The sequence below is a fragment of the Tasmannia lanceolata genome, unplaced genomic scaffold, assembly GCF_043159265.1.
Source record: "Tasmannia lanceolata isolate RefF3 unplaced genomic scaffold, GAP_Taslan_0.1 ptg000020l, whole genome shotgun sequence".
In the NCBI taxonomy this organism is placed as follows: Eukaryota; Viridiplantae; Streptophyta; class Magnoliopsida; order Canellales; family Winteraceae; genus Tasmannia; species Tasmannia lanceolata.
In genome coordinates, this window is record NW_027518697.1 from 27,639,922 (window position 1) to 27,654,131 (window position 14,210).

General features: G+C 38.3%; 1 protein-coding gene across 1 annotated transcript; it reads left to right on the top strand.

The window, feature by feature from the left end:
- Nucleotides 1–1,808: 1,808 nt before the first annotated feature.
- LOC143854922 (glucomannan 4-beta-mannosyltransferase 1-like) lies at nucleotides 1,809–12,692 on the top strand. The gene is made up of 9 exons (XM_077365062.1): nucleotides 1,809–2,487; nucleotides 6,526–6,624; nucleotides 6,716–6,968; nucleotides 10,068–10,178; nucleotides 10,256–10,392; nucleotides 10,758–10,871; nucleotides 11,053–11,252; nucleotides 11,886–12,080; nucleotides 12,262–12,692. Exons 1-9 carry the CDS (start codon nucleotides 2,167–2,169, stop codon nucleotides 12,425–12,427), a joined length of 1,596 nt encoding a protein of 531 aa, XP_077221177.1. The 5' UTR covers nucleotides 1,809–2,166; the 3' UTR covers nucleotides 12,428–12,692.
- Nucleotides 12,693–14,210: the final 1,518 nt, after the last annotated feature.

The following is a 14,210-nucleotide window of genomic DNA, read 5'->3' on the forward strand; positions in this document are numbered from 1 at the left end:
TTTGGTGTTTGATTCTTCGATTTCCAATACTTGCACTTAAACATCAAACACATTAGAAATACAACAAAAATCAGCTTGTGTTTGGAATCACCAAAACATAGAAGATTGCCAAGGTGGAAACCATTGGGGTTACAATCTCCCCTTTTTGACGATAACAACACACAAGGTGATTGCCATATTGTAGCACAATTAACCTAAAACTTCTCCCCCTTTGTCATCAACAAAAAATGAGGTGAGAGTTTTTAAAACATAAGGGTATAACATATGCAAATAAAACTATCCCTTTGTCAAGGCATAAAATAATACAAAACTCCCCATTTTTAAATAGCGAAATGCAAAACAAGGAGGGTTTAAGCATAAATAGGGTTTTCAAAGTTAAAACACATACAATGCTCCCCCTAAATCAAATCTCCCCCTAACTGAATTACAAGAAAGAATGTAATGGGGATTATAAAAATAAATTGCCAAGGTAATGACAAATCAAATCAAACAAGAACCTTAGACAACAAAATAAAATGATTTTTCAATTTAGGACATGCCCCTAATCTAATGCAAAGTGTAGAAAACTTAAGTTGGGGCCTTTGGAGCCGAAACTAACTTGGGTCCATTGTGTTTAGATTTGCCTAAAGAACCTTTTTCAACCCAAATTAACTTACTTTTAGGCAAAATTTTAAACTTACAATCATTTTTAAAATGTCCAACTCTACCACAAAATGGCACTTAGCACAACATATAGAAGGACATATGAATTCACAAGAAGATTTAAGATTTTCACAAATTTTCTTTTCTTCTTGAAAATCTTGATTTTCAAAAAATAATTTCTCATTTTCTTTCTCAAATGATTTGCATCTTTGAACCAAGTTATAGCTAACATTAATCAAGTTGAAAAGTGAGAAAGAAAGAAAGCATTACCATTACCAAAGGAAGTGCCGATATCATTTCCACCACAGTGGTGAGAGGTTCAGTAGAAAAGAGAGAAAAACGACATTTGGAAATTAATAGCCTTGACCAACTAAATTGAATAGTGAGAAATAAAGAGAGCATTACCATTACCATCAACCAACTAAATTGAATAGTGAGAAACAAAGAGAGCATTACCATTACCAAAGGGAGTGCCGATATCATTTCCATCATAGTAATTATGACGTTTGACACTTGTACGAGGTTCCCGTGGAAAAGGGTTAAAAACGACCTTTGTGACTATTCCCGATAAAACGCATGCAGATAATATCCGCATAACGATAAGAAAAGTCAAATAAACAAACGAGAATGGAGAAAGATGATGCATTATGACGAATACGAAATGGCTAGAATCCGTATTTTGTTTTCGTCATTTTTATCTTTTTGCAAACTTGTGAGCAATAACGCAGACCGAAGAAAGATACAGAAAATCAGCTGGAGATTTTAGAGAAGACAAGAAATGCCAGCCGGAGTCCTGAACCTCTCTCAGAAAATCAGCTGGAGATTTTAGAGAAGACAAGAAATGCCAGCCGGAGTCCTGAACCTCTCTCCGCACCAACTTGACATGTATTCATACGTCTCTACCAACTTTCCATTTGTAGCCAAACCCTTATTTTTCTCCTATTTTAACAAAACCCAGAGTATATATATATATAGAGAGAGAGAGAGAATACAATGGGAAAAGAAGAATCTAAGGGTGGGAAGGTCGGCACGAGAAAATTAAGGGAGAGGGGAGAGGTGAGACATATGTTATATGGGTTGGCTATCTTCTCTGCATGCAAACCGTGTGGCTCTTCATATGAATGGCTTTATGCATTACTCTATGTCCTCTACCTTCTCTCTCACTGCTGTCCTTATTTAAGGGATGTCCACTTCATCCCCAACTCTTACGTTGGCTCTCCATCAACCTTTGCTCCCTTGTCCTTCCCCAGGTCTTAAAACCCTAACTTGCCCCTCCTTATTCACGACTGACCTACGTGCCTCCAACCCTTACCTTTCCCTCCTATAACTTCCTCCTCTTCCAGCCTTGGCCTAATTCCCCCTTCGCACCTCTTATCTTCTTGTCTCTGCGTCTATCTAACCCCCTTTCTCTCTCTCGCTCGCCCTAATACTCGACCAGAGCATCCTTTTGGAAAATTCACAGTCCGCACCCAAAACTCTCTTAGGGGTTCTCTACTAATAAGTGTGTCACTTACTAGGGTAAGAATGAGGGGTCTGGTGATGAATGAGCCGGTGGTGGTGGGAATGAGCGATGATGTGATCGAGCATCTGAGGCGGCTATGGCAACTACTTAAGGGTCCTATCATCGTGCCAATCCTCCGCTGTGCAGTTTTCATGTGTGCAGCCATGTCGGTGATGTTATTCATTGAGCGAGTCTACATGGCTGTGGTGATATCGGGCGTAAAGTTGCTACGGAGGAAGAGATACACCAAGTATATCGGACTGGATGCCATCAGAGAGTTTATTGAAGCTACACTTAGTCATCCTGGGGTGCTCGTTCAAATCCCCATGTACAACGAGAAGGAGGTATCTTTTCTTCTTCTTCTTCTTCTTCTCTCTCTCTCTCTCTCTCTCTCTCTCTCTCAAGCAGTGGATCAAACGTAAAATTCATAGCTGAAGAGTGCAGCTTGTAATAACCCTAGATAAGAAGAAGCACCCTAGAATCCACTACGGGGAAGGAGAGATATAGAAAATATGGGTTCTTGCCCCCATATTGCTGGCCTTTGAGCCGCCCTGATTGTACTTGTTTTCTTTTTTCATTAATATACTCTGGTGGGGGTCTCGCCTAACCCCAGCTTGCCTACCAAAAAAAAAAAGAGATATAGAAAATAACGAATAAAATCCTAGTGTCATAACTAGCCCCCTCTCCCTCTCTTGGTTTTAAACCCTACGTCTCAATATGGGCTAACATAGCTAGTTGACTAAAATCATACAACTAGGCATATTTTTTGTAGGCAAGCTAGGGTTTAGATGCCTAGAGAAATAAATAAAGAGCCAAAGAATTACATTAAGGATAGTCAACTACTAAAGAGTCATTTCAACTAATACATCAAGTTAAGAAGGGGTACAAAAAAGAGATATATCAGCCCCTTTCCAGGGACATTTAACGATAGAGAAAAAGTCAACAATTTTGGTTGCTTTTCTCCAAAATTAATTCTTTCGTGAGTAACCATTCGGAAGATGAATTTTTCATGGAAGTTATGATTTCGTCCCGAAGGGCCCACAAAATCTGCGGTCAAGAGACTTCAATGTGGATAATAACAAGAAGAAGTTAGGCCTGACTAAATCCAAATTCCATCCCTATTCTGAGTAGAAACAATTCAGATAGTGAATTGCGTATTCTGGGTGGAAATAGAGAACGCAGAGAAGAGGGTATCTAGACCATTTCTCAGCAGAGAGCTGATCAGTATTGACTTTCGTGATGTTTATTAATCCGCGGTATTAGACAATATCCTAGCTTCTTGAGAATTTGAAGGTTTATAATGAATGATCCGGTGGACCATTTTATGATGTTAACAAGGTTTTAAATCTTGGTTTCAGTGTCGGTTTTGGCCACTTTGGGCCGAAATTTCAGCCGAAATAATGTAAAAATATCATTTCCTTTATTTTTTAAATTTCGACCGAAATGTCTAAAATTTCGGTGTCAATTTCGGCTATTCCAATGAAAATTATAACATTTCGGTGTACATTTATAAAATTTCGGTGGAAATTTTATAAAAAAAGTTTAAATATGAAATTTCAACCGAAATTTCCGAGATATTTCGGTAAAATTTCAGAATTTCAATGAAAATTTCTATAAAATTTCGGGGAAATCTTGTAAAGAAACGACTTCATGTAAATTTTGTTTCCGTCTGTACCGAAACCAAAATATTTCGGCCGTCCAAAATTTAAAACCATGGAAGTGAATAAGATGTTTTGTATGTGTGGATGGTCTAGATTGGCTGTAGTGTGTCATATCATGGATGAGCTACGGGTCAAAAGCCTCACCACTTAGATGATCCTGAGGGGTTAACTATATAGTGGCTTGGAAATTGAACTCCAATTGGATGGTCAAGATGATCTCACTCCAAATGTCCATTACCTCTAGTCCCCACAATATGGAGCACATGAAGTGCATTTAAATCATTTCCATTTATTTCATATTATTTGAACTATGTATTCAATCGCTGAATTTTGTTATGATTCTAATTTTATGTTTTTGTATTTTAATTATTTTTTAACCTTACTTAAAATTTTGATACCAATATTCGCTTGATATATTAATTTTCTAGAATATATATATATATATATATATATATATAATTGATATTAATATTAGGGGAAACTGTTTGTGCTCTCAAGCGCATATAGCTTATATGCGCTCGAGTGCACAAAACTCATGTGGGACCGCATTTTTAGGGTGATCCGGCCAAAGCATTCATTAGGAGAAGGCGCTCCAATAGATAGGGTGTGTACCAAAAATCAGATCCATAGGATCGCGGATCATCTAACCCATAGACAAACATTGTTTGTCCTCAAATCTGCCCATTTTCCCCCTCCACTTTTGGAGGGGTTAGGATGATCCATAGGATCTGATTTTTTGTGGACACCCTATCTGGGTAAGGGCCTTTCAAGTGAATGGTTTCTATCATCACAAAAATGTGGGCCCTCCCAATTTTGTGCACTCGAGCCAATATAAGCTTATATGCGCTCGAGCCCACAAATATTAATACATAATTAAATATAATTTTTAAGCTTAAAAAAAATTGATATTAATGTTCATTAAATATATTTATTTTATATTTATTAAATATATTTATTCTCCAGTATATGTCTATGTGTGTATGTGTGTGACAAATTCCAAACTGAATGGTGCTTTTGTATAAAACTTTTAGTTTTTCCGTGCTAGTAAAATTTATTTACTCTTTTTCAAGGGCTAGTAAAATATATTCTTATGCTAGTATTTTTAGTTTTTATTTTAGTTTTCAACCATTAGTTTATGAATATAGATAAATTGTTAAAGAGTCTAAGGTATATTTCGAACGGTTGGTATTACAATCATGTTTTTTGGCTTAAAGAAATTGGATGCATATTTTACAAGAACAAAAATGACGAAATATTCATTAATTCTATTATTATTCATTGTTGACCGTCAAATAAATAAGCTACATTAATAAGACAAAGGAAAACCTAGAAATCCCCCCAACAGATATCGTTAGGATATACAAAGGGGTGGAGGTGCCACCGTTAAGTCCAAAAGGCTTGTTAGGGGGGGGGGGGGGGGGGGAAGGAGGATATATATCACTGCCATATTGGATAACCACCAAAATAATATTTGCATTAAACTATAGTTGGGGATCTAATAATTAATGCCACATAAATTTATAATCCCTTAATATTTTACTGCTTATAGCACGGGAACCAGTATTGTTCCTATGCTAATAATTTACTCTTGAATTTGTAATACTTAATATAAAAATTCGGTGATATCATATATAGGTGAGTACCTTCCTAGGAAGGTTGTTCAAATTACATACAAGTGAACATTAATGTTGTTCACAGTACATACTGTATGTATGAACATAGGAAATGTTTTTAAATTTCTTCAATAGAATCATTTGTAGTGGTCGAAGTAGCCATGAACTCTGGTGTGATGATGGTACTGACACCAATGGAAGATGGAGAGAGAGAGAGAGAGAGAGAGAGAGAGAGAGACTCCCAATTGGTAGTGGCAGCAGGAGGTCGCTGGGTTTTGTTCTTGCTAGATAGGCTCGTATAAATCTTGATGTACCAAAAACATGGGCATGGAAAGGACAACAATTTGGACGTAAGAAGTATTACATGGCTAGGGAGTAAGAGGCTACAGTAATGGTCAACACCTATCTAATAGTAAGAGTAAAGTGTTTCTGAGTCAAAAACTCATGTGGGCCCACATTTTTTGGGTGATCAAGCATTCATTTGAAGGCCCTTACATGGATAGAGTGTGTACCAAAAATCAGGTCCACAAGATCATCCTAACCCAAGCAAAAGTGAAGGAAAAATGTACAGATACTGTTTTTCCACATATCTGTCCATTTTTTTAAAGGCTCTGCACAGATCTGCCCATTTTTTCCGCCACAAATGGAAGGGTTATGATGATCCTATCGACCTGATTTTTTGTAGGCACCTTATCCATGTAATGGCCTTTGAAATGAATGCTTTGGATCACCCAAAAAATGTGGTCCCACATGAGTTTTTGAGGTCGAGCTCAGATAAGCTTAGAAACACTTTCCTCATCTAATAATTATTTATATAGTACTTTATATAAAATGTAGCCACCAACAATTTTAATTATTAGAAGGTGTGGCATTCAACTGTGCATTAAAACTGACTATTTTAATAGTTATTGTAGCTTATATTTTGGATAAAAAATCACCTAGCTTAAAAAGTATTTATTTGTAGTGTAGGGCAAAAAAGAAAAAAGGAAAAAAAAATCTGATTTGAGGCAAAGATCACGTTGAATTAATGAACTCGATCCTAATCATCCTTGATAAAATCTTGCTTTATTCTTTCTAATCCAACTTAAATAGTGCTTTGTTGCTTCAGGTTTATCGACTTTCGATCGGAGCTGCATGTGGGTTATCATGGCCATCTGATAAGATTATAATCCAAGTTCTTGATGACTCTACAAACCAAATGACCAGGGTAATCATCCAATTAATAAAATACTTTCTAAAACCCATTTCAATAGGAAAGTGAGTTTTTATTATTTTCGCCTTATTTTGGGTTCATATAGGATTTAGTGGAGATGGAGTGCCAGAGATGGAGGAACAAGGGAGTAAATCTAAAGTATGAGACGAGAAATAATAGGAACGGTTACAAGGCAGGAGCTCTGCGTGAAGGGCTGAAGAAGCAGTACGTGAAAGACTGCGAGTATGTGGCAATTTTTGACGCTGATTTCCAACCGGAAACAGACTATCTCTGGAGAACCGTCCCTTATCTAATCCAAAATCCAGAGTTGGGTTTGGTTCAGGCACGATGGAAATTCGGTAAGAGTTTAGTGAGTTGATATTCAATAGAATGGAATGGTTCCTTGGTCTCCTATTTGTTTATATATATATTTTGTAAGTATCTACCGTGTGCTAGTTGTAGGGTCCCAATCCGACGCATGTAAAAACTACTTGTAGAGAACATAAATCCAAGTCGTAATGCAAACCATAGTATCTATTTGCCTAAGTATATTTTATAGGTGCTTACATATCTATCTATCTATGCCCCCACCCGCCTACGAATATATATACATACATACACACACTAATATATATACATATAGAGGAAACTGTTAAGCTCACCAAACTTATGGTGAGCTAGCTTGCCCAATCACATGGGTCCCCACTTTGTTAGGATGATCCAAACCATTCATTTGCAAGGCCTTATCATAGATGGGGGGTGTACGAAAAATCAGCTCCATAGGATCATCCTAACCCCTCCATTTGTGGAGGACAAAAATGGGGCAGATTTGTGTCTGTCCATTTTTGTCCTCCACAAATGGAGGGGTTAGGATGATCCTATGGAGCTGATTTTTCGTACACCCCCCATCTATGTAAGAGACTTTCAAATGAATGGTTTGGATCATCCTAACAAATTGGGCCTCCATGTGATTGGGCAAGCTAGCTCACCATAAGTTTGGTGAGCTTAAGCTCACCAACAGTTTCCTCTACATATATATATATATATATATATATATATATATATATATATATATATATATATAATGAGAGAACATTTCCTACACACTTGTGTAGGTAAGTTACCTACACACTACCTTAAAATACAGTGGGGCCCACATTGTTTGAGTGATCCAAACAATTCATTTGAATGGTCCTCACATAGATAGGGTGTCCACAAAAAATCAAATCCATAGGATCATCCTAACCATTCAAATTATGGAGGCAAAAAATGGACTAATTTGTGAAGGTTTATACACGTCTATTTTACCTCCACAAATCGTAGGGTTGGGATGATCCTATGGATCTGATTTTTTGTGGACACCCTATCTATGTGAGGACCATTCAAATGAATTGTTTGGATCACCCAAACAATGTGGGCCCCCACTGTATTTTAAGGTAGTGTGTAGGTACCTTACCTACACAAGTGTGTAGGAAATGTTCTCTCATTATATATATATATATATATATATATATATATATATATAAAGAGAGAGAGAGAGAGAGAGAAAGGTTCCTACACATATGTGTAGATAAGTTATCTACACACTAGCTTAAAATACAGTGGGGGCCACATTATTTGGGTGATCCAAACCATTCGTTTTTAAGGCCCACACATAGATAGGGTGTCCACAAAAAATCAGATCCATAGGATCATCCTAACCATTCGAACTGTGGAGGCAAAAAATGGACTAATTTGTGAAGGTTTAAAGACATCCATTTTACCTCAACAAATCGTAGCGTTGGGATGATCCTATGGATCTAATTTTTTGTAGACACCCTATCTATGTGAGGGCCTTTAAAATGGATGGCTTGGATCACTCAAACAATGTGGGCCCCCACTGTATTTTAAGCTAGTGTGTAAAGAACTCTCTACACATATGTGTAGGAACCGTTTTCTTATATATATATATATATATATATATAGGAAAGTGTTGGTGAGCTTAAGCGCCCAATCACATGGGTCCCACATTTTCTGTGGTGATCCAAACCATTTATTTGCAAGGCCCTATCATAGATAGGGTGTGTACCAAAAATCAGCTCCGTAGGATCATCCTAACCCATCCATTTGTGGAGGTCAAAATGGACAGACATTATTTGTCCACAAATCTGCCCATTTTTGTCCTCCACAAATTGAGGGGTTAGGATGATCCTATGGAGCTGATTTTTGGTACACATCATAGGGCCTTGCAAATGAATGGTTTGGATCACCACAAAAAATGTGGGACCCATGTGATTGGAACGCTTAAGCTCACCAACAGTTTCCTCATATATATATATATATATATATTAGTATGTGTATGTATGTATATATATTCGTAGGCGGGTGGGGGCATAGATAGATAGATATGTAAGCACCTATAAAATATTCTTAGGCAAATAGATACTATGGTTCGCATTACGACTTGGATTTATGTTCTCTACAAGTAGTTTTTACATGCGTCGGATTGGGACCCCACTCAAACAATGTGGGCCCCCACTGTATTTTAAGGTAGTGTGTAGGAAATGTTCTCTCTCTCTCTCTATATATATAGGGCGATGATATTTTCAACCCCACTACGCATTCGCCCCCTTATAACGTGAACAGTGGGCAACTTTAACGCTTTTTGACGTCAAATCACGTTAAAAGGGGGGCGAATGCATACTGCCGAGGGATGGGGGGGTGTGTGAATATCATCGCCCTATATAAGGTTATATGAGCTAGAGCTCACAAACATAAGGGGCCCACATTGTTTGGATGATCCAAAGCATTCATCTGATAGGCCCTCACATAGATAGGGTGTGCCCAAAAAATCAGCTTCATAGGATCATCATGACCCTTCCATTTGTGGAGGTTGAAAATGGGCAGATTTATGGAGGTTTATACCCGTCCGTTTTAACCTCCACAAATTGAAGGGTTAGGATGATCTTATGAAGCTGATTTTTTGGGCACACCCTATCTATGTGAGTGCCTATGAAATGAATGCTTTGGATCATCCAAATAATGTGGGCCCCTTGGGTTTGTGAGCTCTAGTTCATATAAGCTTATATGAGCTCTAAGAAATGATATTTTTCACCCCTTTTCCTAACATTTTCACTCCTTTTGATTTTTCTATTCCCAGAAAAACAGACAAATTAGGGATGGAAGTGCTCAGTTTTTAGAAAAGACACAAAAGTGGGAGAAATGCTGGGTGTAAATATCATTTTCTTACCTGATACATGTACAAACATGTCTAGAAATGCAGATGAATGTACACATATATACGAGCGTGCACAGAGAGAGAGAGAGAGAGAGAGGAAATGGCTCTCTGCGAAATTTCCTAGCAAATCCCCTACATATACACATGCGCGCACACACATCTATACATATATTGATATCTCTTTTCTTGTAGTGAATGCGGATGAACATCTATACATATATTGATATCTCTTTTGATGCAGTGAATGCGGATGAATGTATGATGACACGGCTGCAAGAAATGTCATTGGATTATCATTTTAGTGTGGAGCAAGAAGTTGGTTCCTCTACATATTCCTTCTTCGGATTCAACGGTATTTCGCTTTTGGAATCAACAAAACCATGTTCATTTTGATACTGTGTCAAGATATATAAAAATCTGCATTTTCAGGTACTGCTGGAGTTTGGAGGATAAAAGCAATTAACGATGCTGGAGGGTGGAAAGAACGAACTACTGTCGAAGACATGGATCTTGCTGTTAGAGCTAGTCTTAAGGGTTGGAAATTTGTCTTCATTGGCGATTTATCAGTCAGTTTCTCCTTTTCACCTTCTTTTCAATCTTCCACTCTTTCTACCCCAAAAGATTAATCTGTTAGAGTTCGTGTTATTTAATCATTTATACGTCAAGACTCCCCCTCATGTGTGGCCCCTTTTTTTGGTTGGTCATACACATGGATTTTTAATATAAAGGAGTTGTTGGGTTTTGAACCCAGGGCCTGTCGTGTGGTTTTTAATATCAAGGAGTTGTATTCTGAACCCAAGACCTGTCGTGGGGCAATCTCTGATACCATGTGAAACGACCAATCACTCCAGAAGCTTAAGCTGTTGGAGTTAGTGTTATTTAATCATCTATACGTCAACATTTCTATCTTATAATAAATGAAACTCTGTAGGTGAAAAATGAACTACCAAGCACATTCAAGGCATACAGATTTCAGCAGCACAGATGGTCTTGTGGGCCTGCTAACTTGTTCCGGAAGATGAGCAAAGAGATCATGCTTTGTGAGGTATACTTGATATTTGGTCTAGATCATCCAAAACTGAACTTCCAATTGCTTCTCAATAAAATGTTTAAAATGCAAGGCATCTAAGTTTTGAACTTTGAAGAAAAATGAATAATCTGATCTCAATCAACTGCTGATTTTTATTATCAAACTGATAAAAAAAAAATTCTGTTTGCTTATTCAGAAAGTATCAATCTGGAAGAAACTCCATGTCATATACGCATTCTTCTTCGTCAGGAAGATTGTTGCTCACTGGGTCACCTTCTTTTTCTATTGCATAATCATTCCCCTAAGCGTGTTGATCCCAGATATCCATCTGCCCAAATATATTGCTGTTTACATTCCAGCGGCGATTACCTTCCTCAATGCAGTCTGCACTCCAAGGTAAGAGTATGGTAGCATCTAATAACTGCAGAGCAATTTATATATAGTAGCTGAGATGATCTTTTGAAGGGAGATATATAAATACATATAAAAAATGCCAAGATGACATAAAAATGAACATACTCAAACCTATGGTGCAAGTTTTTAGTTCTTTACGCCTGTTTAATTTAGGAATAACATTATACTAGATATGCTTGTTATAGTTCGTTCATATCTTTTAATATATTAGTAACCTTTTCCCCCATCCTCTGAATTCTTTCCGTTAAACAAAGAGTTACTAATGAAGAAATTTCGAAATAAACCCACTTGTCTGCCCTGCTCTAGCCTTGTTGAGTGGGCTTAGATGCCCTTGACTCTTTTGTAGATTGACTGGTTTTAAAATATTACTATGTTTTGTTGTGTCTGAGGTTTTTGTAAGAATTTGACAGTATATGAAGGTGAATTCTCTCTCTCTAAATGGTTCTGTTCTCTATTCATCTCTTCTAGTTCAATCTGTCTCCAAGCCTTCCCCACTCTTTATGAACATTTGCATCCATAAAGATTTCTCATTAGTTTTCAAGTTTTGATAGACATTACTAGCTATGAGTTTCTTCTATGGTTGTCTCAATTAATTTTTCATTTTGTACATTGTAGGTCTCTCCATTTGGTTATTTTCTGGATACTGTTTGAGAATGTTATGTCTCTACACCGAACAAAGGCGGCAATCATCGGACTCCTAGAGGCAAACCGCGTGAATGAATGGGTCGTTACAGAGAAGCTTGGAAATACCCTGAAGCATAAGAGCTCAGCCAAGTCCCAAAACAAACCGCGGTCACAAATTGGGGAAAGGTACTAGTATTTTGTGGCACCTTGTAGCTTTGGTGAATGTTATCTAAAAACAGCTTGCGCCGAAATTTCGTTCCAAGTTATTAGATTTGATTATTTGTAGAGGTTAGTTTAGGTAATCATGCCTTCTTTTAACTGTTCCATTGATGAAATACTGGAATTTGTCTATTCGATGCAAATGCAGGATCCATGTCTCAGAGCTGACCATGGGACTCTTTCTCTTCTACTGTGCAATCTATAATCTTGCCTTTGGCCGTGATCACCTGTTCATCTATCTGTTCCTCCAAGCGGGGGCGTTCTTCATCATCGGATTTGGATACATGGGAACGTTTGTACCCAACCAGGGGTGATGGAAGGATTGCTTTTCAGTTGAACCGTGGTGAAATCTATGTATATGTGAGGTTGGACCACCCTCCAAGTTCTATATAAGTGTCTATAGGTGTACAATTTGGCTCCCCAAGTGCGTTTATCGATCTTGCCAAGTATAAATTGTGTCAGGGCGCAGATGAAGGTGTTAATCCTTTTGTATTGTTTATGTAATCCTAAAAGGATATACTGCACAATAAGTAAAATTCAATTAAGCTTGTCTATAATAAAATTGTCTATTGAAGGGGATACGTTGATTGCTCACTTTTATCGAGCTTGTTAATCACATCTACAAAATCTCCATTCTTTTTCTTGTTTGATTGGGGATTTGCCCAATTTTTTCTCATGATCTTCTGTTTTTTGCTGATCTAAATAAACCATTTCTTACCCAAAGATAAAAAACAAATGAAATTTTGCTCATTTATTGTTGGTTATGTTACACCCTGAATTGGTAACAGATAAGGCAGTGACGTAAGAGCTGATTTGGCGAATCCTGATAGCTGAGTTGAAAAAGAGGCAATAACCTGCAGAACGGCACACGAGGTCAGAAGGCCAACCCGGAGTCCTTGCTCCGGATGGATGAAACTGAACTGCCAAAGCGATGAATAGTGATTTTTTGGGATTCGAGTCCCTTACCTTGCCTTTATGAGGGCTATTTATAGCGGGACTTTGAGTGTAAGTTCGCTTGTCCTTTTGGGACAGGTGTCGTCCTGTTATTGAGCCAAATTGTGCCTCTGTTTCTTTGCCCTTAGACAAGTGTCAACCCATGGTTGGGTGAGGTGAACAGATGAATCCATCTTGGTTTGGCGCAATGACAAGAATACCCTTTAGGATATGAGGGCTTTTAGGGGTTGGCCCTGGTGCCACGTGTCGTATGACGATTGGGGTTGTTTTGCATACCCCATCAGCAGCCCCACAGCTCTCCGAGTCGTTGTAATGACTTGGAGAAGCACCTTTGAGCGTCATACTGGAGGTGGCCCGGTCTTTGATGAACTGGGGATTGGATTCAGTGGTTAACATTCAGCGAGGTTAAACTTGTTCAGAGCGGCATAGGTTGATCTGGAAAGTTGATTCACGTGTTCAATACGGAGGCTGGTGGAATCTTTCCAGAACGGCCAGGGACGATCTGAGTATTTCTTCAGTACTGAGGGCGGTTGGTTTTACCAGAACGGCTTGAGATGATTTGACGATTTATTCAAAGCTGAGGTCGGTGTGATTTATCCAGAACGGCCATAGCTGATCGAGCTGAAGCCAGTGGGATTTATCCAGAATGGCCATATACGATCTGATGATTTATTTAGAGCTGAGGCCGGTGGAATTAATCCAGACCTGTCGCAGACAATCTGACGATTTATTCAGAGTTGAGGCCGGTGGGATTTATCCAGAACGGCCACATACGATCTGACGGTTTATTCAGATCTGAGGCCGGTGGAATTTATCCAGAACGGCCATAACTGATCGAGCTGAGGCTGGTGGGATTTATCCAGAACGGCCATATACGATCTGGCGATTTATTCAGAGCTGAGGCCGGTGTGATTTATCCAGAACGGCCATATACGATCTAATGATTTATTCAGAGCTGAGGCAGGTGGAATTTATCCAGAACGGCCATAGACGATCTGGATATTTTTTCCTTCATTTTTCAGCTCGGATCTATAGGATCTCAGTTCTGTCGTTTAGTGGATTGCATTGTATCCACCATGGCTTGAGACGATCTCCTTTTTGTCGTTTAGTGGATTACGTTATATTCACCACGGCTTGAGACGA

What these genes read in the sequence shown, in the direction of transcription:
- LOC143854922 (XM_077365062.1), top strand. Translation starts at nt 2,167, where the DNA reads ATGAGGGGTCTGGTGATGAATGAGCCGGTGGTGGTGGGAATGAGCGAT. An exon ending in CTACAAACCAAATGACCAGG is followed by an intron (nt 6,625 to 6,715) that starts GTAATCATCCAA and finishes GGGTTCATATAG; the next exon opens with GATTTAGTGGAGATGGAGTG. An exon ending in CGGTCACAAATTGGGGAAAG is followed by an intron (nt 12,081 to 12,261) that starts GTACTAGTATTT and finishes ATGCAAATGCAG; the next exon opens with GATCCATGTCTCAGAGCTGA.